Raw genomic sequence first — 23,219 nt, forward strand, 5'->3', positions numbered from 1 at the left:
TGGAAAAAGACTCCAAAAGTCAGAGGAGTCTGAGTGTTACTAGAGAAAATTAAGCAAAGGGCAGATGGGACGCACTGGCCTCAGGCCTCTCGCAGAGGCATCTACAAGGAGAGGCCTGCTGCTGCTGCTGCTGCTAAGTCGCCTCAGTTGTGTCCGACTCTGTGCAACCCCATAGACGGCAGCCCACCAGGCTCCCCCGTCCCTGGAATTCTCCAGGCAAGACCACTGGAGTGGGTTGCCATTTCCTTCTCCAACGCATGAAAGTGAAAAGTGAAAGTGAAGTCGCTCAGTCATGTCCGACTCTTAGCGACCCCATGGACTGCAGCCTGCCAGGCTCCTCCGTCCATGGGATTTTCGAGGCAAAAGAGTACTGGAGTGGGGTGCCATTGCCTTCTCCAAGAAGAGGCCTGGGGACCATCATCTCAGCCCCATATCGACAGCACCTGTGCCAGTCTCTCATGGAAAGAGACTGTACATTCCCTGGTATTGCCAGGTCTGCCTCCTTAGACCAACCCTGGAGGTGCAAGCAGTTTCTTGTGACTCAGATAAGCAATTCATAGGGGGGATACCTGAAACTCCTTCCTTTGTGTCCTCCATAGTGAATGGAGGAGAGAGCTTTCCCTTACATCCGTAACATCCCTGTGTCTTTTCAGTCCTCTAGTGTCCTCTTCCTGCAGTTCCTGTTTAATCCAACCTCCCTACCACCTCCCTCAGCAAGTTCCACCCCTCCCCACACAAGAAAAGAGCAGGGACCTTTTAACCAGCTCTCAAAGGGCTCTGATCCCTTCACTGAGTTCCCCTTGCTGGGGGATGATAATAGATAGCCACATACCACACTCCTTACCAATGAGACTAAAGTCATTTTCTTCTTCAGTTATGAAATGTACTATGAATGTTATTATTGTCTAGGAAAACAGTTTAGCCTCTCATAAGGAAAGCATGTTCCACCTGTTCACATGGCTTTGATCACACCCTTAAGAAATGATTGTGTGATTACACAGTGAATTTTACTCCATTCTGGGCTGCCTTGGACATGTGAAGGACAACCACTTGGGCTGAGAGTATCTCTTTGAGTCATGGGGGATGAAAATTTCAGTTCCCCTAACAGATGTTTTCAGATTCTCTGGTGGCACAGATGGTAAAGAATTCGCCTGCAATGCAGGAGACCTGGGTTCGATCCCTGGGTTCGGAAGATCCCCTGGAGGAGGGCATGGCAACCCACTCCAGTAGTCTTACCTGGAGAATCCCCATGGATAGAGGAGCCTTGCGGGCTACAGTCCATTGGGTTGCAAAGAGTCAGACATGATTGAGCAACTAAGCATAGCACAACAGATGTTTTCAGATTTCTAGATTTCGCCCATGCTAAGAAATTCTTAGGGAAGGGAACTTGGAGGCAGGGGAAATGTGCTCCCAATTTACTCCATCACACCAGTAGGGACTTGACTTTGGGTTTTCTGACTTCAAATCCCATTCCCTTTCCATGAACTGCAGTTAGACTGTATCCATAAGTTTTTTCAGATATGCCATGCAATTCCCTTGACTCAACCATAGTATTTAAAAATGACTCCATGTAATTTGGAAGAGAGCAAGGAAAGGGAAAAGGTGATTGATCAGGGACTCAATCACTTGGAGGATTCTCTCAGCCAGTGGTTCTCATCCAGGGACTACCCACCCAACCCCACCCATTATCATATCACACCTGGAGATACAGGGTGCAACTGGCATCCAAGGGTTAGAATCCAAAGATGTTCCTAAACATCCTACAATGCACAGGACAGTCCCTCCACAACCAGGAGTGTCAACAGTACTAAAGCTGAGAAACCTAGCTCTAGGCTTTGTCTTATCCTCAAACAGCCTCCCTCCAGCTGCTGATCTAGACTAGCATTTCACAGCACAAAAGGAAAAGGTGGAACAAGTGTGTTCTATATAAACAACCCTAGTTTGGTGTGTTGGGGCAGGGGAGGGGGATCCAATTAGGGAGAAAGTTGAAACCACCTAAAATTTCTAATGTTTTTCAGTTATTATTCATATCTGAAATTATCCCTGCTGTCTGGTTGCCATGGAAAATAAGTTTTGAATTCCTCAAGAAGCATCAGGGTCCTTCCTAGACAGACTGGGGAAGTAGGTGGGATTACCCAGCATCCTCATTCCTCCTCTGGCAGGCTCCTAACTCGCATAAGATGAGAAGGTTGAGTAGGGGGCTGCTGCCTTCATATTGTCTCCATTCTGTTCCTGCTCCACCTCCAATCTTTGGATCTTCATTCCTGCAAGACAGGAACCAGCAGTGAAGCAGGTTAATGCTGGGTCAGTCTCAAGGCTTGGTTGCTCTGCCCAGGTTAGGGTGGATCTCATCTTAATCAATAGCCAAACACCTGAGTCTGGTTCCCGGGGCATAGTGCTCAGGGTTGTACAAGAAATTGAGGGGGGTTTCCATTTATTTCTGCCTTTGAGGCAAGAAACATGATGATGATGATAATCTGTAAACTTGGCTTTAGCCTCCCCTTAAGGATTAAGAAAGAGGCCAGGGAGCAAAAGGGATTGGGGAAGAAGCCCTAGGTCAGTGATTACATTCTCTGCTACCTCAATAGTACAAGTGGGAATTCAAGCCCATCTATTCAGGAAAGAGGTTAAATGCCACAGCATCAGATCAGCAGGCAGTGGAGGCCCAGAACAAGAATGGGTGTCTAGCTAACTCCCACCAGGGAAGAAGGAGCTAGGACACCCTCCTTACCATCATTCCTCTTAACTTTGTTTGTGAATCACCACCCAGGAACTGCCTGGCTGCCAACGGCTGTGAGAGCCCCACAGTCTCTACTACTAGCAATTAGAATTCCTGATGAGAATGTTCTGTCTTTTTGAGGAATTACCAGAAAGCAGGTCTCACACATTAGGATTCTACTTGCATAGATCTTTTGAGAAAGTTTGTATTTGACCAGGAATGTGTCCTCTCAGGCACAGCCTATGAGGAAGACAATCTTTCTGTTAATATGTCTGAGATACCAATTATCTAAAGATGATACTAAGGTGAAGTCCTTGTCCATTAAGGAAAGGGAAAAGACAACTACACTGGGAAAAAGATTATACAGATCCTGACAGTAAAATTATACTGGGGCCAATGACACTTGTAGAAGCATTCTGGGAGCTATTCAAAGGGTTAGACTGTGGTCAAGAAATCTGGGAGCGCTGGCTACAAATATATCTGCCATATGGCCTTCCTTGAAGGGCCTCTGCCACAAAACATCTGCAATCACTTCATTTTGCCTCAATTATTCTTAAACTGAAGTGAAGTGATGTGAAGTCGCTCAGTCATGTCCAACTCTTTGCGATCCCGTGAACTGTAGCCTGTCAGGCTCCTCTGTCCATGGGATTTTCCAGGCAAGAATACTGGAGTGGGTTGCCATTTCCTTCTCCGGGGGATCTTGCCAACCCAGGGATTGAACCCGGGTCTCCTGCATTGCAGGCAGATTCCTTAAACTGAAACCTAATGCATTTTAAAATACCCCACCTTCCATTTTCTTACTAGCTTTATCTCTGTTTAAATTAATGTGGTTGTACCAAGGTTTAACACGCTTAGATGGTACTTTATGAAGGTGTGGCTGATCTTTGTTGGTACTAGATTTTTATTAGTGCCAAATTTTATTTTTATTTATTAGTAGCAAAATTTCAGTTATGGTCCCAACATTAAATACACTCCAAAAACTGCTCTAAAGGACTTACACATGACTGAGACATGAGCTGCTACTATAGCAGCTGGGGTAGAAGATACCCTTTTATCTTAAGAGGGACTATAGCGTATCCACTGGCCCAACCCATGGGCTCCCAACCCTTACACACACACACACACACACACACACACACAGATTGTTCCACTATTGTGGGACATCCCTCCTGTCCCTGTCCTGGGCATTTATGACCACCTTTCTTCATCAGATTTACTTTCTACAAGGAGTTGTAGACACCACCTCTTTGCATGTAGGTATAACATTCAGTTAGGATCAGTCTTTATACCAGGGCTCCTTGATATGGAAAAATACCATTAAAGTAACAGGGATAAAAAGTAATACATAAAAAGAAAGAGCGTATAACAAACTGACAGTTTCAATCAGTGGAGAAAAGCATAAAAACCATTTTCCTTCTTCTCCATCTTTCAACCATAAGCCCATCACAAGCACTCTCAGACAGCCTTCCGCATGACCAGACCCAGACACTCTAACCTTTAATAGGCAGAAATACCAGAGATAAGGGAAACCAACCCATTACATCTCTCCCATTTATCTTCTAACTACAGTTAATGTGCCCCTATCCTGTCCACAAAGGAACATGGTAGGCTACAGTCCATGGGGTCACAAAGAGTCGGACACGACTGAGCAACTTCACTCACTCATCCTGTCCACAGACCTACCTACTCACCTAAGAACCTCTTCATCTACCTGATCCGATTAGAGACAGAACCAGAATAGACAGGAGATAGAGGGGAAGGAACAGGGACTGGGAGATGATCCAGAAGGAGGACATGCCTTGTGGTCTCATTCTAACGTGTGCTGGGACCTCAGCAGTAGCACAGTAGGAAGAGGGGAGTAAGCTGGGTTGCAGCAAGGCTATGGATCAGCTTAGCCCCCACAGGGGAGACAGCAGATGAGTTCTCCAGCATCCAGGAGCAGGATAAACTCCAGTCCCTGTAGATATCAGTGAAGTCCAATCTTTCAGATGAGGAAGAAGAGAGTGTAGAAGGGTTACTTATGGTCAGACATGAGGTGCCACTTCCTGCAAGTTGAAGAGACTTCAGCCACTGGGCAGGGGAAAGAGAGAGAGAGGCCACCAGGTGAGGGTCAGGGCCAAGCAGATTGTCAGGGCCCCAGTACCAACAAAGAAACAAAATGGCAGAGGGAAGGCTGGCACTCAGGGGCTGGGTCAGCAAGAGCCAAGGCCTCCCAGCAGTGGAGAGTTAAGGATGGAGATGCAGGTTGGAGGTGTCAGTCATTGCAGTGAGGCTAGGCTGAGACAGGCAGGGACACACACAGAAAGGAGGCAAATTGCAAAAATACACTCACACACACACACACACACACACACACACACACACAAGAGGGAAAGCAGACTCATTGATGGAGAGCAGGATCTTGGAGAAAGATGAGAGCTGAGAGCTCCATGTGGAGTCCATAAATGAAAGTGAAGACAAGAGCCAGTGGCTTGGGATTCATCTAAAATATGAAAACACAGACACCTTTGGAGCACTGGAGCACAGAGAAGGCCCCGCATGTCACTGTGACTTTAATGGCGATAATAAGCCTGCGGTTTTCCAGTCCTGGGATTCACTCACCCACACAGAGACATAATACATTTTTCCTCTACGACAAGAAAATTGAATCTATCTTTCAGTCTAACTGATCTGAGGTATAAGTGAAAAATAAGACTGTGTTCTATCACCTTCAATCTTTCTCTTCGCTCCGAGATAGGCCCTATTATTTTCCTTTATTTTTTCGGGCGTGAGAGAAGTGTTAATGGATAAGACATCAGTCATTCACCCCTGAGATGTGGGAGAGCCTGGATTTTGTGTCCCAGCTACAGCATGAAAGTTGAATTGCCTCTGGGGTGAAGTGGTGGGGGAGCAGGGGATATGGTGGAAGGGTCAGTGGTGGGAGGTGTGAAGAGAAAATAAATTATGCCCCCAGATTCTGGGTCTACAGTTGATATTTGGAAAACTCTGCATGAGCTTGCATTTGGTGCTTATCACTTTATTCTTACATGCTTCTTTAATTTGCACCAAAAGCACCAAAAATAGAGCCTGTCTACTAATGAGGGCTCAAGTAAGAGAACTGGTGGGCCATGAAGAGGTTATAACATATTAGCCGCTCCCATTCGATGGCTGCCCAAGCACTTGTGGAAAACTTCAGTTCACCAAACTATAAAACAGAGCATGATCAGACCTTCAGACACTTGATTGTCCTGTCATAATTGGAATACTTATTTAATCAGGTCAGACTTCAGTGTTTCATAAACACAAAAGGATTTGGTCAACTACACCTTGCATGCTCCCTGGGCCCCATGCTTGATAACACTGCCAGGAGAAAGCCACTGCCTGCCAAGTCCTTCGTTAGTGGTGTTCTGGTCCATACGGTGCCCTGTATCCCTCTCCCTGGAGTCCTGCCCTAGCTCATGACAAGAGCTCAAGATGGGAGTGAACTCCTTAGGGCTTCTCCCCAACTCTGGGTCTCAATTTCTAGGGAGCTCCAAAAGAAGGAAAGCCTAGGCTTCCTCAAGAGCAATACCAAGTGCAAAACCCGGGAAGATCCCTGGGGATACCAGCCTTCTGCAAGGGAGGCAGGATCACCCATCAGGGTCCCTAGTTGGCTGCTGTATCTCTGAGTGCATGCCACAGGCCAGGTCCCTCTGTTTTCCAGGCCAGCTCAACAAGGACGTGACCTACGCGCATTTCTACTCCTTCCTGAACTGTCTCCAGGTGAGCTCACGCTGACTTCTTCCAAGGCCATGCTCCCATGACCTGCACCGTTCTTCTGTAATGAAAGTGTTTTCCTGCTCTCAGGTCAGCCCCTGCCGCGGCTGGATGTCTTCCAACAAGACGCTGCGGACTCTCACTTCAGAGGTAGGGCTGTCACGGGTCCTTTGATCCCATCTTTGAGCATTCTCTCCCTGTGTTTGCTGCAGGATTTTCACTAGGGATGGGGTTTTGGCAGGGCAATGGCCTCCAAGCTGGTGAATTAAAAAAAAAAAAAAAATTCAAACTCTTGGATGCTTGAGGAACCAAGAGAATGTGGGGTGCCCTGTCTCCCCACTCTGCCTCACTAAGCCTGTCATCTTGCCATGTTTCTCAGTCACTGTCTCTGTGTGTGCCTCTCTCTTGGATGCACATTATGCATGTATGCACACACACAGATGTCTGTGAAAGCTTGTCCTGGACATATTTGTAGAGTCAGAGAAGTGAGTATACCTAACTTTTTTAGGTATACACAGAGCTGGAAGTCTCCCAAGGCAAGGGAGGACCAGACGCCCCAGAGCCTTCCTTTCATCTCTGAAAAAGGTTCCCACATTTCTTTCACAGATGGTAAATAATCTCTTTGTAAGGAATTTATTTAAAAGTTTTTACAAGGGAAATATGTTTCAATTTTTTAAAACTTTGGCATGTAAAACAATACAAAAAACATTAACAAAAATCACTCAAAATCTCACCACCCAAAATTAATATGCATGTCTTTCCAGTGTTACTTTCATAGCTAGTTATTTTGAGGACTTTGCCTGCATAGTATCAGAACACATGTATTGTTTTATACCTTCTAATGTTCATAATTATTCCTCCACATCGTAATTTTGTAGTCATTTTAGAATACAGAGTACATGAATATACCACGGTTTATTTCATCCTTTGGTGTTGGACATATGAGTTGTTTCTAATTTTCCACTATGATATATAGCATTGTGATGAACCTTTTTATATATAAAAATGTATGTCTTTGTGTGGCATGTCTAGTTTCTTAAGATAAATTCCTAAAAAATTATTGGGTCAAAGAGTACACCAGATCTGATCTGTATCACCAAATTGTTCTCTAGAAAGGTTAAACAAATTGACATTCTCAATCACATATCCCATGGCAATACTCTTTATTATCACGATTGTTCATCTTTTCCTTGACAATACCATGGGGAGAAAATGGTATCTTATTACTTTAATTTGCACTGATTTGGTTCCTAATGAATTTTAACAGTTTTGTACATTCGTTGGCCATTTGTGCATGAACAGAATTTAATACGCAGAGCTGCTCTCTGCTGATGACTTGCAGTGGGGGTGGGAGTGGGAACTATTGATTTCTTTGTTCTGCCTGAATTATCTCCCTAAAGCCCAAGTCTAGGTTTCATGAAATTCTCCCTGTTTCCTTTGTATTCAGAGAGCAGAACAACTTTCCAAAACGCTGAAAAAAATTGCAACCAGCCAGAAATTTACGAACTTCGACCTTTTCTACTTAGATTTCGACTTCGAAGAAAGTAAGTTTTGCTTGGTTTAGGTATTGACCCAAGACAAAAGCAGCAGCCACCATTTAGAGCCTGCCTGGGCGAGGTGTTTGTTTATAAGCGAACAGGCAGTAGCGTGGACAGGGTCACTGTTGTCCATCCTGACACATTAATAGCTCTGAGTATTGGAAGAAATAAAGTATGAGACTCTTTCAGGAAAGGTGGAAGCTTAGCATCACCTCCTTATTTCACCATTATTTTAGAATCCCTGCACCAAAAGAGCCAGTGACCAGTCAGAAACAGCTCTGGGCTGGGAGTCAACAGGTCTGTGAAATCATCTTACTTATTCTTGACAGTTTAGTAATGCCCTGCTTATGAATGGGCTAAGGATGAGTGTGACAGGCCTGAGGGATAAGCTCATGTCTCTTCTCATGGGCACTGGATTCCCTAAGGACTCAAAGCAAGGCAGATTCCCAGCCCCCACACATGATGAAACAAATCAGAGTCTCAAAGGGAGGGACTTCAGATGCCTATGGCAAAATGGACAAACCACATCCCAGCTTTCTGGAAAGAACATTGCTGCTGCTTTTCTAGCACTCTCTCCAAACACTGGGGCCACTGATGAGTGGTCACAAGAAAGCAAGCATGATTACTGGATTTATCCTTTACATCTTGACTCTGAAAAATTATTATCTATTGACTTTAATCCTTTCAGTCCCATTTTCATTTCTAAGTAATTGTTATACAAGACAAAAGCCTCTGTTGTTTGACTGCCAGCTGAGATGATGCTAAGGAAAAGCTTTGCAGTATGAGCAAAGGATGGATGATTTCTCATAAGGAGTTTATCATCTCTATCTCTCCACCACCAACTCCCCCAGCCCAAGCATCTGGGATGAAGCAGATGACCATCATGAATTATCAAATATTGCATTAGCTGACATGTTTTGCATTGTAGACTCTAGTACTTCAATTCTGAACATCTTTTCAACTAGACTGATCTCTCTTAACTAGATTTCCTGCCTAGGTGATACATATTTCCCTCATGGGGAGAGACATTTTGATAAATAACCTCTCATTAAAATGCAGAGGTAAAGCCTCATTAATGAATTCCTGGTGAAAACAAATGTACCACTAAGTAATCTTTGAGCATCACCAACCCTGAATGTAGATAAAGTTTTTAAAAATATAATAATGCCTAGCATTCACTAGAGACTTTCTCATTTCCACAGTAATCTCTAGCTTTGTCATTTGTTATCTTTGGGACTGTTGGAAATTCCCTGAACATTTTCAAACTCTCCTTTCCAGACCTGGAAACAGAGACACTGTATCTACATAACACGTCTTTGTGATGATTGTGTAAAATAATGTATAATCCTCCTAAATGCCATGCCTGGAACATAACCAGCCCCCAGGAAAGAGTACCATTCTGTCATACCCTGGCCACTCAGTACACAGTTCAGAATAAACAGGATCCCTACACCAGGGTGGCTGGTTATAAATGCAGAGCCCCAGGCCCCACTCCTAATTAGGACCTGCCTAATCAGAGAGTCTGTCTGCATCTGGACGTAATCTACAGATGATCCATACACACATTAAAACTTAATCAGTGGGGCTCCAATAATGCTCCAAGATTAAGAACTTAGTCACTTAATCATCATATTTTTACTAAGCCCTCCTATGTGCTCTACAGGTGCTGGGAATATAGTTAACAAAACAGAACAGTCCTTCTCTTCATGAAAGATATAGAGAAAAGAGCTTCCTCCCAGACCCCATCCTTACCAGCATTCCACATGCTTGGAAGCAGAGGTTCCTCAGCACATTCACATCCTCAGAGCAGCAGCAAATGCAATTTAAAAGTTTCAGTTAAACTGAACATGCTACATCAACATGGTGATTGATCACCTTACTGAGAAACCTCCTAGGTATCTCTCCTTGTTTGTCAATTCTCATCAATAATTCAAGGAATTTCCTGAAATTTTTTAATTTCCTGATATTGAAGGTCCAGTTTTGGTACAGGGATTTCTTTGCCTTCTCCATATGAGGTTAGTCTCCACTAGAGAAGACCCAGTGGGAGTGGGAGGGGAGACAGAGGAAATGGTACCCTGGGATCTGCCTCTAGGAACATCCAATACAGCAGCCCACATTTAATAGCTACGTGCCACCACGTGCACTTCTGAAAGAGCTGGAATCTCTATCTAGTTTTCAGGAACTATGGTGACATCTTCACCTATGCCCAGTGTTAGACTACTCCAAAAGGAATGCCTACCTTGAGACTTTAGCATTTTTCCAGGGCAGGCAGAGGGCACATCCATCCCTAGATCCATCTCCATGGATAGCCTCCAACACATGCACTTAGTCATGTCCAACTCTTTGTGACCCCATGGACTGTAGCCCACCAGGTTCCTCTGTCCATGGAGTTTTCCAGGCAAGAATACTGCAATGGGTTGCCATACCCTCCTCCAGGGAATCTTCCCAATCTAGGGATCAAACTCACATCTCTTGTGTCTCCTGCCTTGGCAGGTAGATTCTTTACCACTGCACCTTCTGGAAAACACTATATAGAGTCATTTATTAAGTCTGCAGTCTCAGTAGTCACATGAAAATCTCTGCTCTCATTTCTATACTGCATTTGAGCATCACAAATATTACTTTCATATGTAATTCACAATTTTACACCCTGAGACAGAGCAAATGACTGTTGAGGGTCCCTGTCCCTCGAGGGTAGACATGAGACCTATCTGTTCGCCACTCTGACAGCCTCAGTCCAGCTCCAAAAGATGATTGCTCACCTCAGAGTCTTTTTCTGTCTCGCTGACTCATCCTCCAACTGGTTATGAGCTAAACAGAGGCAGTAATTTTTTCTCCCTTCAGGAAATGCCAGCTTGAGCAGGTGATGTCCTTTTTCTTCATCTCTACCACACCTCCCAAATGGGGGAAGGAAAATGCCACTTGGCTGACAAGGCCATTTTTTTCACTGACACTTTAAATATTCCACCAGCTGCCCTCAGCTCCTAAGACAACTCAATTAGAGTAAACCTGGTTCCCCCATGTGTGTGTTTGTAAAATGACCAATAACAATGAAATCTAACCAGAATTCAGATTTCTCTTTAAGTATCTGCTAATATTGTTCATCAAGGAGCAAGCAAATGTTCTATGAGTCTTCTCCTGTGATTTCTATTGCACCTCTGAAAAACTGGTCATTAGCAAAGTTTTGACTTTACCAATAAAGAAAATACAGCACGTACCATATCCCAAGAGATCATTCATGATAATTCAAGAGCTTTTAATCAGCTGTTCCAAAGAACAAATTGGAATTCGTATACCTATTTTTTTTTTATAAATTTATTTATTTTAGTTGGGGGCTAATTACTTTACAAGTATACCTATTTTTAATTATGGTCCCAGGTAGGAAGGAAACTGACCAATTTACCGTAATACCCTGCTTGGACTTCCCACGCCAAAATCAGTCAGGAAGACATAGAGACCACTGTCTACCATTGTAATTATTCTAAAGAGCAAAATTTCACCCTGAGATAAACAAACTAAAAAGGGTCATTCTATCTAACTCTGTCTGGTTATAACACAGGTGAAACCTTAAACTCTTGCCTGTGAGTTACTGGATCTTCCCATAAGTGTTGTAATTCTGATGTCTACAGATATTCAGTGACTGGTAACCCTCAAAGACAGAATCATCATGTGAGAAAATGATCCTACATTATGAGATCAAGCCTCCAAGGGAGCAGAAGGAATGACCATTCCTTTTCATTTTAAAAACAGTCATTAATTCTGATGACTGAATTTGTTCCATGAAGTATAATATCCATCACCACCTCTCCCTTCCTCTAAGGGAAATAGTTTTTCATTTAGTAGTTAGTAATGCACATAAAATTCAAATCAAAATGGAAACAGCCTAGACTAACTTTAAGCCTGGTTAAGATTAGCATTTAATCACACTAGAGAAACATGGGTATAAGAAGTCTGGCATTTATAATATGGGGCTCTCAGTAAACATTTCTCTCCAGAAACACCATCTTGGCTTAAATTTATAGGCTCAAATTTGTTTCACTTATGGGCTCAAATTTGCTTTCCACTGTGGGCTCAAATTTGCTTTCCACTGTGGATTTTCCATCTTTCCAGTTCACTGTAATTCCTTTCTGAATGTTCTCTTAGCCAGTAAAGGCACAAGTTTATATTGAATTTGTTGATTAACCTTCTCTGCAAACAAGGAGAGCCAGAAAATACGGTAAGGAACTTCCTGCCCCTGCTGGATCAGAGGATGTGTGGGTGGTCCAGGTCAGACCCATGCCTTGCTGTCCATCTTGTTAATACAATCCTCATGTCTTATTCATCCAAATCTACAGCTTCTCAGCAGGCTTTCTGAGGTCTTCACTAGGCTTGCTTCCCTTTGTCTAACATGGACTGGGAATTACTTAACACTGGATCGAGATTCTTTCTCTCTTTCTTTTCTTTTTCACACTTGTTCAGCATAAGGGAAACCAAACTAAAAATAAAGGGAGAAGCAATAGAAAGGGTTGAAAAGTTCATTGAGGACTTGGGTGAGGTGAAAGAGCACAAGTAGCATAGAAGCGAGGTCACCTCTCTTGTGACAAATAGCCTGGGAGACGATGTCTTAACCTGGGCTGGACCTTTCTGCATCATTATTGATTTTTGGTTTAGAAACTCTTGGGACTGCAAGACAGGGATAGGCTGATCATACAGAAGAGCAAAAAGTATGGAGGGGGCTCAGTAATGGGTACACTGACTTTGAAGAAACCCTTCCAAATGCCTGGTGCTCCATTAAGGGTAATTGGTCGGATGTTCAGATTGGCAGTGACTCAAGAGAATCAGCATAAAATTCTAAAGTAGAAAAGCAGGACTCCCCCCCCCCCAAAAAAATGAGTAGGAAAGTGGCCCATCGTCTCCTGGTCAATCAAAGGGGAGAAGGAACAGCCTGAACCAAACACTGTGAACTCGCAGCAGGTAAGCCAGATGAGCAGAGCTGGGCTGGAGCAGCATGATGCACCCAGAAGGACAGCACAGCCCCACAGGTGCTTCAGTTTCAGGTCCAGAGGTTAAGGTGCAGCAGCCAGAATTGAACCTGAAGCAGAAAATCCGATTCCAAGGTCATGCCTGAAAAACAGAACAGCCAGGCAGACTGAAGCTGGAGCCAGGCAAGCTTACCCAAGGCTCTGTCTTTCACAGGGTACCTGTGGCCAACTGCAAGAAACTGTTGAGGTCTGCAAGCTGGTTCAGCAGAATAAGTCTTCATAAGGGTTAGTGTGGTTTCAGCATCATTCCAAGTCTAAGCTTCCTATCAGAAGATCAGATATATACCATTCCTTCAGAGAGATACATCATTTACCAGCATGAAGCAATCTCTCCCTTGGGACCACATGTGGAGGACACCATGGACAATGTCCCTGATTTGAGTTTCACAACAAATGCAAAGGCCATTTTCCAATAGCTGTTTCTTCTAGAACCCTCCAATAAAACCCAGTAAAATACAAAGTATAAGAGAGTGGCTCAGTGGTGGCCATTCAGGCGGGGACTGAAAAGCCAACAGGAACTGGTGATCCAGTGCAAGACACCAAACCACCAGCAGGGATTGCATCCTGTGCTCTGAGAAGGGCAGCAGTATTTGTAGCCCCTCTGGGGACAGGGATTGGACTGCAAGTATAGATGGCCTGGCATGATATTAGGACTAATTATAAAAGCAGCATAGTATTGATTCAGCTCCAGCGAAGCCCAGCTTCTCTTGTCCAGTCAGAGCCCCTGATAGAATTTTCATTCTTCCCTTGGGGCAAAGGGAGATAAAAAGTGGGGGGTGGGGCAAGAAGGCCCAGATCCCTGCCCTTGAGTTTTTGTGGAGTGAGGAGGGAAGATGGAGTAGGAAATGGCAACCCACTCCAGTATTCTTGCCTGGACAATCCCCATGGACAGAGGAGCCTGATGGGCTACAGTCGATGGGGTTGCAAAGAGTCAGACACAACCAGATGACTGAACACATACGCACGAGGAGGGAAGAACGGGGGGAGTCACAACTGTGCCCACTCCCTTCTCAGGACACCAGGGAAGTGAGGACATGGTGGGCTATTCTAGTAACGGTAGGTCTCACAGTTTTCTCTCTAGAGGTTTTCTGGGGATTTGAAATTTCCTTGAGAAATCCTTATTGACAATGTGATATTACAATGTAGAGTTCGTTGTGCTGTTGCCTTGGGGCAACTGACATTCCTGGTTTTCACCCCTGTTGAAAAACAGTTTTATTGCTGCTTATCATTTTCAGGCTCATAGTGTTTTCTCTGCAGCTATCCTCACTCTATATGTGATGCTGAGATCATTTTATGTAATTATATTTCTGAGAACTGTGTGAGTTTTAATGATGATGGCTTGATATATATATGCAGACAGTGTCTGGAAATGGCAACCCATGAAAGTAGAGGTTAATTAATAGTTTCCTCTTGTTTCTGAAATTCTGTTCTGGTCACTGAGAAATGAGATGGACTTAAATCAATGTTGAATACTTTACAGCCCCCACTTCCCTCCCACCCCCCTTACTCTACAAATCACATTCATCTAACACTGTCACACATTTTTCTTTTTGAGTTAAAGGGGGAAAATGATACAATGGAAAGATCACTTCTATTCAGAAAACCCCCATCCTGAGACAATGACTGAGAGGCAGATGTGGCTGGGTAAACATCAGCCCAGGAGGAGCATCCTTCACAGCCCTTATTCTGGGTGTTGACCATTGCTCAGAAAAGCATGTCTCTAATTCTGTGTGTGTCTGCCCTGCAGTCACGGAGGAGTGGCAAAAGAGAGGTGGGCAGCCCTGGCAGCTCATTGAATCCGTGGATGGATTTCACCCTAATGAGGTAAGAGCAATCACACAATGGTTGCTGAAAGTTGTTATTTTTTCATTATAATTAACGCATCCATATGTTCATTTTTATCCTGTTTTATTCCAGAAAGAGTTTGAAGTGATGTACATACATGTGTAAGATAGAAGATAAACATAAATTAAATTAATTTAATATTCATTTTAAAGAATAAAGTAAAAATCAGAGTAAAAGGAAAATAAGATAGAAATAATATCTGGATTCCTGACTTAATGTTTACAATTCACTATTTGTCCCAGAAATTCCTAAGGTACTGCCTGCGAGGACCCACAAAATCAGCTCCAGACTTTCCAAGGAGCTGATGCAAAGGGAGGCATAAGCCATGGCCTTCAAAAGATAAAAAAGTAAATTAAGTACTCAGGAAAAAAAAAAAAAAATCAGAAGGATTCCTGGAAGTGAGTCCTGTGAGAAATTTCTTCTACAGATCGTTCTAGAAAATGAGGAGAATTGTATGAGAGGAGAACAATGTCCTTGGCAATATCCTGCAGCTTTTTATAATCCCATCTAGGATTCCAAGGGACAATTCTGGAAAGTAGTTCTGCTCTGGTCTCTTCACAGATCAAGGGGAGCTGGAAGGTGGGATGCTGTCCCCTCCTGTCCTCACTCTGTCCATTATCTGGCCGTAGCCAGGGAAGTTCCTCTTTTATCTGTTCTATATACTGGACTTCCTCATAATATCTCTTTATATAAAAAATAGGAAAAGAAGCGGGGGGGGGGGTAGCTCTGCCACTTGTTACATTTTGGTCAGTCAGGCCACAGGCAGGCCTGATCATCCCCTCAGAAGCTTGAAGAGAAACACGTTCTCCTTCCCCCGAGTTCTAGGTCCCATGAGTACTCGTGGGCAGGGCTAAGAGTTGTCTCAAAAGAAAAGGAAGAGTGCCACTCCATCATCAGACAGATGGAGAGTGGAGTCCCATAGATGCTGGGTAAATTTTAAAGTGAGTATTAAACGCCCATGTGTTAAATAGCAACAACCCAAAAAATCTAAGTAATACACTTCAGAATATCTAAGTTTCCTGTGTATCACTTGAATCTGTTGATCCAAGAGAATTATTGGCTAGAAGCTGCTTAAATATTAGAGTCTGCCCACCCCTGCAATGATGTCTTTGGTTTTAGAATAGTTCATGTGGAGACCTGCTTTCTGGAAGTAAAGAGATAGTAGTTCTTGTCGTTCTTTGTACATCACAGAATTTTATCCTCTGATTCTGCAGAGAACAGGGACAAGAGGAGATGGTCAGATAGGGAGTAATGAGGAACAAACTAAAAAGAAGAGGGTCAAAGACAGCTTTATTGTATCCCTTGAGACATATCTGTCTGATCTATCAAAAGAATATTGTGTCCCTGACTCTTAAAATAGCATTAGGGTTCAAGTTCTGCCAAATTGGGGCTCTTTCTTGCACTCAAACAGCTTCACCAATAACTGATTGTTGTGAACAGAGTCAAAAGCTGAAAATCAGTGTGTGCTATAATCTTAAGTCATTCCTGAGAGATTTGTTCACATGCTGGGAGTGGGTGACAGAGTGGGCCACAGTGGGTGGAGCTATGACTGAAGTGGATGACAATGGAGAGATATGCCTAAAGCCTGCCTAGTTATCCTGTACGTTGGGCTGAACAGTCTAGATGGCAGATTGCCATCCAAGATTGTTTACTGAGTGCCTATCTGGTATCAAATACAGTGAGAAGTCAAGGATGAACAAGAAACTACCCCTGCCAGTTAAGGAGATTATAGGATAGAGTGGGAGAATGAGAAGTAAACAGATAATTCAATGTAAAGTCATCAATGCCTCTAATTTGCAAGCACAGATGCTAAGGGAGCATTATGGGAGGTGGGATGGAGCAAAGGGGTACAAGAAAAAACTTTCGGAAGAGGGAACTCAGAATTAAGACCATGAACTTGTCAAGTGACAGGAAGAGGGAAGGGGCTGCAGAAAGTGTTTTGAGCCAAAGAAAGTGCAAGGGCCAGGACCTGAATACAAAAGAAAGCATAGTACATTGGAGGAAATAAAAGTGCTTCAGTGTGGCTGAGACACAGAACACGAGAGTGGAGTGGAGAGAGAGGCATCAAGAGAGAGACTTAGGGACAGATCACACAGGGTCTGTATGGGATTTGACCTTTCAGCTATGGAGAATGGGGAGCCATTGGAGGTTTTTTCAGCAAGAAGGGAAAATACCCAGACTTAGGGCTTCCCTCATGGCCCAAATGGTAAAGAATCTGCCTGCAATGTGGAAGACCTGGGTTCAGTACCTGGGTCGGGAAGATCCCTTGGAGAAGGGTGTGACAGTCCGCTCCAGTATTCTTGCCTGGTGAATCCCATGGACAGAAGAGCCTAGCGGGCTACAGTCCTTGGGGTCACGAAGAATCAGACACAACTAAGCAACTAACAATTTCACTTCTTTCACTTTGTGCTCTAAAAAGATACCTGAGGTGGCGACATGTAGAATAGTTTGATTCAGAGGGAGGGAGACCTGTTTGGAGGACACTTTTGTGTGGGAGAATGTGGTGGCCTGAACAGAGGTAGTGAGAGTGGGAGAAAGAAAGCCTCTATTAGAGTGATTCAGACAGTTAAATCAACAGAACATGGTTGTTTATTGCATGTGAAGGTGAAAGAGAAAGAGATGCTAAGCATGACACTTCTTTTGTGAACTGGGAAATTGGATAGATGATTCCATTGCCTGCTGAGATCAAGAACACCTTTAGGGGGATAGGGTGGTTTGAGGAGGCATTGGTAAAAGTTGCACTTAAAGATCCTATAGGATGTCTCTTCAGCAAGCTCAGGAAGGGATCTGAGCTGTAGATACAGATGTGAGCAGCAACAGGACAGGGTTGTGACCTGAAGCCTTCAAGGGAGCCTCCAAATGTCTCTGTATATGCTTCTCCCAATGGCGTGCCCTATAGCAGAAGCCATGTTAATGGATTCTTCTAGACCATGGGGAAGCTATGGGAGTCCACTCCTTTTCCATCTTGAAAGAGCTAGTTGGTCAAGGCTGAGTCACAGGACCTCATGTTTATGGCACAGATATAATACCAAACAAAAGAGTAGACTTGAACCTTTATCAAATGCCGCCTCACCAGTTCCTTTACATCTAAGCAAAAACAGTTGATACTGGGCCCTCACCACCAAGAGGGGAGCAGGCTTTATTTTATTGGCCTATTTCTTTCTAAAACCCTGCTGGAGAAGCAGAGGGGGGCAGTGTATAATCACTATTGATTTAACTGTTCCAATTTTCTCAGAGAGACAAGTTTAATTAAGTATAAACATGGGTTTTGTTGAAAAGTTCAAATTTATGATAGATATTAATTTTTGAGCCAGATTGTATTCACCATCTAAGTGAAAGTAAGCAAGTATAAAAAAATCCTGATATACTAACAATCACTTTACTTTTTATCTCATTCGCAAAATGTAGAACAGAATTTTAAGAAACAACTTCTTCATTACAAGGGGGTAATGGGAGTAGAAGAGTATAATGCCAGACTTGCTGATTGAATGGATTTGGTGGGTAGGAAGGAGATGAATCACAGAATTGGACACCTGGATGAAGAGAAGTGAAAATACCAAGTCAAGGAACTCAGAAGAAGGAGAAGATTCAGTCAGTTCAGTTCAGTCCATCAGTCGTATCCAACTCTTTGCAAACCCATGGACCACAGCAGCCAGGCCTCCCTATCCATCACCAACTCTCAGAGTTTACCCAAACTCATGTCCATCGAGTCAGTGATGCCATCCAACCATCTCATCCTCTGTCATCCCCTTTTCTTCCTGCACTCAATCTTTCCCAGCATCAGGGTCTTTTCAAATGAGTCAGATCTTCGCATCAGGTGGCCAAAGTATTGGAGTTTCAGCTTCAACATCAGTCCTTCCAATGAACACCCAGGGCTGATCTCCTTTAGGATGGACTGGTTGGATCTCCCTGCAGTCCAAGGGACTCTCAAGAGTCTTCTCCAACACTACAGTTCAAAAGCATCAATTCTTCGGCACTCAGCTTTCTTTATACTCCAACTCTCACATCCATACATGACTACTGGAAAAACCATAGCCTTAACTAGACAGACCTTTGTTGGCAAGGTAATGTCTCTGCTTTTTAATATGCTGTCTAGGTTGGTCATAACTTTCCTTCCAACAGTATGTGTCTTTTAATTCCACGGCAGCAGTCACCATCTGCAGTGATTTTGGAGCCCCAAAAAATAAAATCAGTCACTGTTTCAACTGTTTCCCTATCTATTTGCCATGAAATGATGGGACCGGTTGCCATGATCTTAGTTTTCTGAATGTTGAGCTTTAAGCCAACTTTTTCACTCTCCTCTTTCACTTTCATCAAGAGGCTCTTTAGTTCTTCTTCGCTTTCTGCCATAAGGGTGGTGTCATCTGCATATCTGAGGTTATTGATATTTCTCCCGGCAATCTTGATTCCAGCTTGTGCTTCATCCAGCCCAGCATTTCTTATGGTGTACTCTGCATAGAAATTAAATAAGCAGGGTGACAATATACAGCCTTGACATACTCCTTTCCCTATTTGGAACCAGTCTGTTGTTCCATGTCCAGTTCTAACTGTTGCTTCCTGACCTGCATACAGATTTCTCAAGAGGCAGGTCAGGTGGTCTGGTACTCTCATCTCTTAAAGAATTTTCCACAGTTTATTGTGATCCACACAGCCATAGGCTTTGGTATAGTCAATAAAACAGTAGATGTTTTTCTGGAATTCTCTTACTTTTTCGATGATCCACAGATGTTGGCAATTTGATCTCTGGTTCCTCTGCCTTTTCTAAAACCAACTGGAACATCTGGAAGTTCACAGTTATGTATTGCTGAAGCCTGCCTTGGAGAATTTTGAGCATTACTTTACTAGCGTGTGAGATGAGTGCAATTGTGCAGTAGTTTGAGCATTCTTTGGCATTGCCTTTCTTTGGGATTGGAATGAAAACTAACCATTTCCAATCCTGTGGCCACTGCTGAGTTTTCCAAATTTGCTGGCATATTGAGTGCAGCACTTTCACAGCATCATCTTTTAGGATTTGAAACAGCTCAACTGGAATTCTATCACCTCCACTACCTTTGTTCCTAGTGATGCTTCCTAAGGCCCACTTGACTTCACATTCCAGGAAGTCTGGCTCTAGGTGAGTGATCACACCATCGTGATTATCTGGGTCGTGAAGATCTTTTTTGTACAGTTCTTCTGTGTGTTCTTGCCACTTCTTCTTAATATCTTCTGCTTATGTTAGGTCCATACCACTTCTGTCCTTTATTGAGCCCATCTTTGAATGAAATGTTCCCTTAGTATCTCAAATTATCTTGAAGAGATCTCTAGTCTTTCCCATTCTATCGTTTTCCTCTATTTCTTTGCACTGATCACTGAGGAAGGCTTTTTTTTTTTTAAACAGAGATCATTCTTTCATTTTTGAGATTGCATCTAAGTACTGCTTTCGGACTCTTTTGTTGACTATGATGGCTACTCCATTTCTTCTAAGGGATTCCTGCCCACAGTAGTAGGTATAATGGCCATCTGAGTTAAATTCACCCATTCCAGTCCATTTTAGTTTGCTGATTCCTAGAATGTTGACGTTCACTCTTGCCATCTCCTGTTTGACCACTTCCAATTTGCCTTGATTCATGGACCTAACATTCCAGGTTCCTATGCAATATTGCTCTTTACAGAATCAGACCTTGCTTCTATCACCAGTCACATCCACAACTGGGTGTTGTTTTTGCTTTGGCTCCATCCCTTCATTCTTTCTGGAGTTATTTTTCCACTGATCTCCAGTAGCATATTGGGCACTTACTGACCTGGGGAGTCCATCTTTCAGTGTCCTATTTTTTGCCTTTTCATACTGTTCGTGGGGTTCTCAAGGCAAGAATACTGAAGTGGTTTGCCATTTCCTTCTCCAGTGGATCATGTTTTGTCAGGAGAAGATTGGAACATTCTAAATTTGGGGTACCTGCCCTATATCCAGTCACTAGATCAAGTTTATGAGTTCTGATATCAGGAGAGGTTTCTGGTCTGAAGACACAGGTTTGGGAATCACCTGCTTCTAGTTGAAAGTTAAAGACACTGGCAGGGATGAGGTTGGCCCAAGGGATCAAATTATGAAGAAAAATACGGATCAAACAGGGTTAAGATTGAGAAGGTGTTTTAGTTGTCTACTGTTGCATACCGAATAATTTTAAAACCATACACATTACTTATCTGACAGTGTCTGTGGCCAGGAATCTAGGCAACGTGAGTTAAGTGGGTATCCTGCTCCACTGTCTCTCCCAGGTTGCCATCAAGGTGTCTGCCAGGGCTGGGTCTCATTTGAAAGCTTAACTTGGATCTGCCTCCAAGTTCACATGCAGAATTTAGTTCCTTGAGGCTTGTGGAACTAAAATGTTGCTAGCAACAGTTCCTAGCTGACTGTTGCTCAGTGGCCACCTGAGTGACCTGTTTCATCAGTGAGTACAAAATGGCAACAGAAGTCACAATGGTACACAACCTAATCTCAAAGTAATATTCCATCACCTTTGCCATATCCTAGAAGTTAAAGGCAAGTGTCAAGTCCCACCACACTCAAAGGAGAGGGATTACACAGGTGTGACTGCCATGAAGCAGGAACTATTGGCCCTCCCAGCAGGACCCACTGGAAATAAGATCTGGGAGATCACTAGATGCCTCCGGAGACAGCAGATATAGCAGAGAGTTGGGAATAGCAGTCAAACTGTTGACAAAATGCAAAGAAAGTTTGTCCTAGAAAAGAAATGTCATGGTGAAGACCCAAGACCCAGATCTGTGGCCTGTGGAAGGTACAGCAATTCTATCTGTTCAAACCCCCACCTTTTAAAATCTTTGTAAAGTTAAATATCTGAAAAGGCACTTAAAACATCTCTGAGTCTCAAATCAGACAATAGTAAACAGGAAAGGTTGAAAAAACAACAAACATATCAAGTTCAGTTTCCTTGGATATGCTGAGACTCTCTAGTTAAACATTCCTGACACCTCCTGCCTTTAGAAACTCCATCCAACAAGCTCTCTGTGAACAGCCTCATCTCCTCTCATCATGCAAGGAGCAACTCAAACCAATCTCTTCAAACTCTCCCTGCAGGCAGTGAATCTTCCATGACATCAACTCCCTCTTCTTTCTTGAGCCCTGACCAGTTTATAGTGCTGGAAGCAAACATCTATATATATAATCAGTACGTTGGCTTTAAATAAGTTTAATAGCCTCTAGATCTTTATTTGTCTCAACACGTAAGTCCCTGGGACCCCAGGTCCATGGCAGACTTGTGGAGTCCCTCAAAGAAGGCAGCTCTGCTGGCGGTGGGGAGAGAGAAGAGGAAGGGCCTTCTGGGCCAGGAAACCCTCAAATAGCAGTCATTTAGGCTGGTCACCCATGTATCAGGGACCATGTTTGTTCAGTTTGCTTTATACACCAGCTGGCAGCAGTGGTTTGGGTGGTGACACACTGAATCAGCACAGACGGGCTGGAGCTGGAAACCTACATTTTTCCTGAAATGTTTTAAAATACATTTCATACCACTATCACATTGTAAGCTTACAAATGTAAAATTAATTGGGAACAAAAGCAACCAGGTCCAATAGATTGTGTTTCTCAGCAGATTAAGAGGCCAGAGAAATAAAACCATGCCTTCCCTGTGGTGAGGGCTTCCCTGCAGGCATTTAAAATCAATCTTACCAAGATAGACTGGATGTGCTCTTCCTGCAGAAAAAATAAATTCAGAGATTTCTCACTTTGGTCTGGTAGAACCCCAGTGTTAAATTTAGCAACTTAAAAAGTTGGTCATAAACTGTTGGTGAAGTCTATATAATCTTGCTCTGAATTGCATTTATTCTTTAAAAATAATATTACAAAAAGGAAACAAAATTCTGTAAAGTAATTATCCCTTAATTAAAAATAAATTAATTAAATATATATATATATATATATTACAAAAAGGTAGTTACTGTTTAGGGTTTCTTTTTATGGTTGTCTCACTAAAGAGTTCCATTTTTGTAACAAAGTATATACAAATATCTTCTGAAGTGGGAGTGTGGAGGAATCTCATATGATGTCCAGCTATAAGCACTGCTGGGCTTCTATCATGTCTGCATATGTGAGCAGATCGTGAGCATGTGGGCTGAATCTGGCATGGTGTATTTGCCTGGAGGACCAGCCCTGCCTAGGGAAGAACTCATCATAAATACAAATATGGTTAGGCAAAGAAGCATGGCTCAATTTTAAATTGTCATCAGAAGGGAGAGCAATTCTAAAAACCACATGAAAGCTGTCACCAAGGACTGAATCAAGAAGCAGCACCAAGTCCCCACCCTCCAACTCCCCTCTCCATGGACTCATGCCCAAATCCTAGGGAGAGCAAGGGCTGCAAGTAAAAA

The 23,219-nt window shown here is 43.3% G+C and overlaps 1 protein-coding gene across 1 annotated transcript in view; it reads left to right on the forward strand.

Moving 5' to 3' along the window:
* AOAH (acyloxyacyl hydrolase) overlaps nucleotides 1-23,219 on the forward strand; it is a 176,446-nt gene that overhangs the window by 148,266 nt on the left and 4,961 nt on the right. The window contains exons 17-20 of the mRNA XM_081534203.1: nucleotides 6,402-6,460; nucleotides 6,545-6,604; nucleotides 7,902-7,998; nucleotides 14,761-14,837. Of these exons, the coding sequence (XP_081390329.1) occupies nucleotides 6,402-6,460; nucleotides 6,545-6,604; nucleotides 7,902-7,998; nucleotides 14,761-14,837 (293 nt within the window). The remainder of the gene's footprint in view (nucleotides 1-6,401; nucleotides 6,461-6,544; nucleotides 6,605-7,901; nucleotides 7,999-14,760; nucleotides 14,838-23,219) is intronic.

Source organism: Giraffa tippelskirchi, chromosome 10 (assembly GCF_054371585.1).
Source record: "Giraffa tippelskirchi isolate mGirTip1 chromosome 10, T2T-mGirTip1v1.2.pri, whole genome shotgun sequence".
Lineage (NCBI taxonomy): Eukaryota > Metazoa > Chordata > Mammalia > Artiodactyla > Giraffidae > Giraffa > Giraffa tippelskirchi.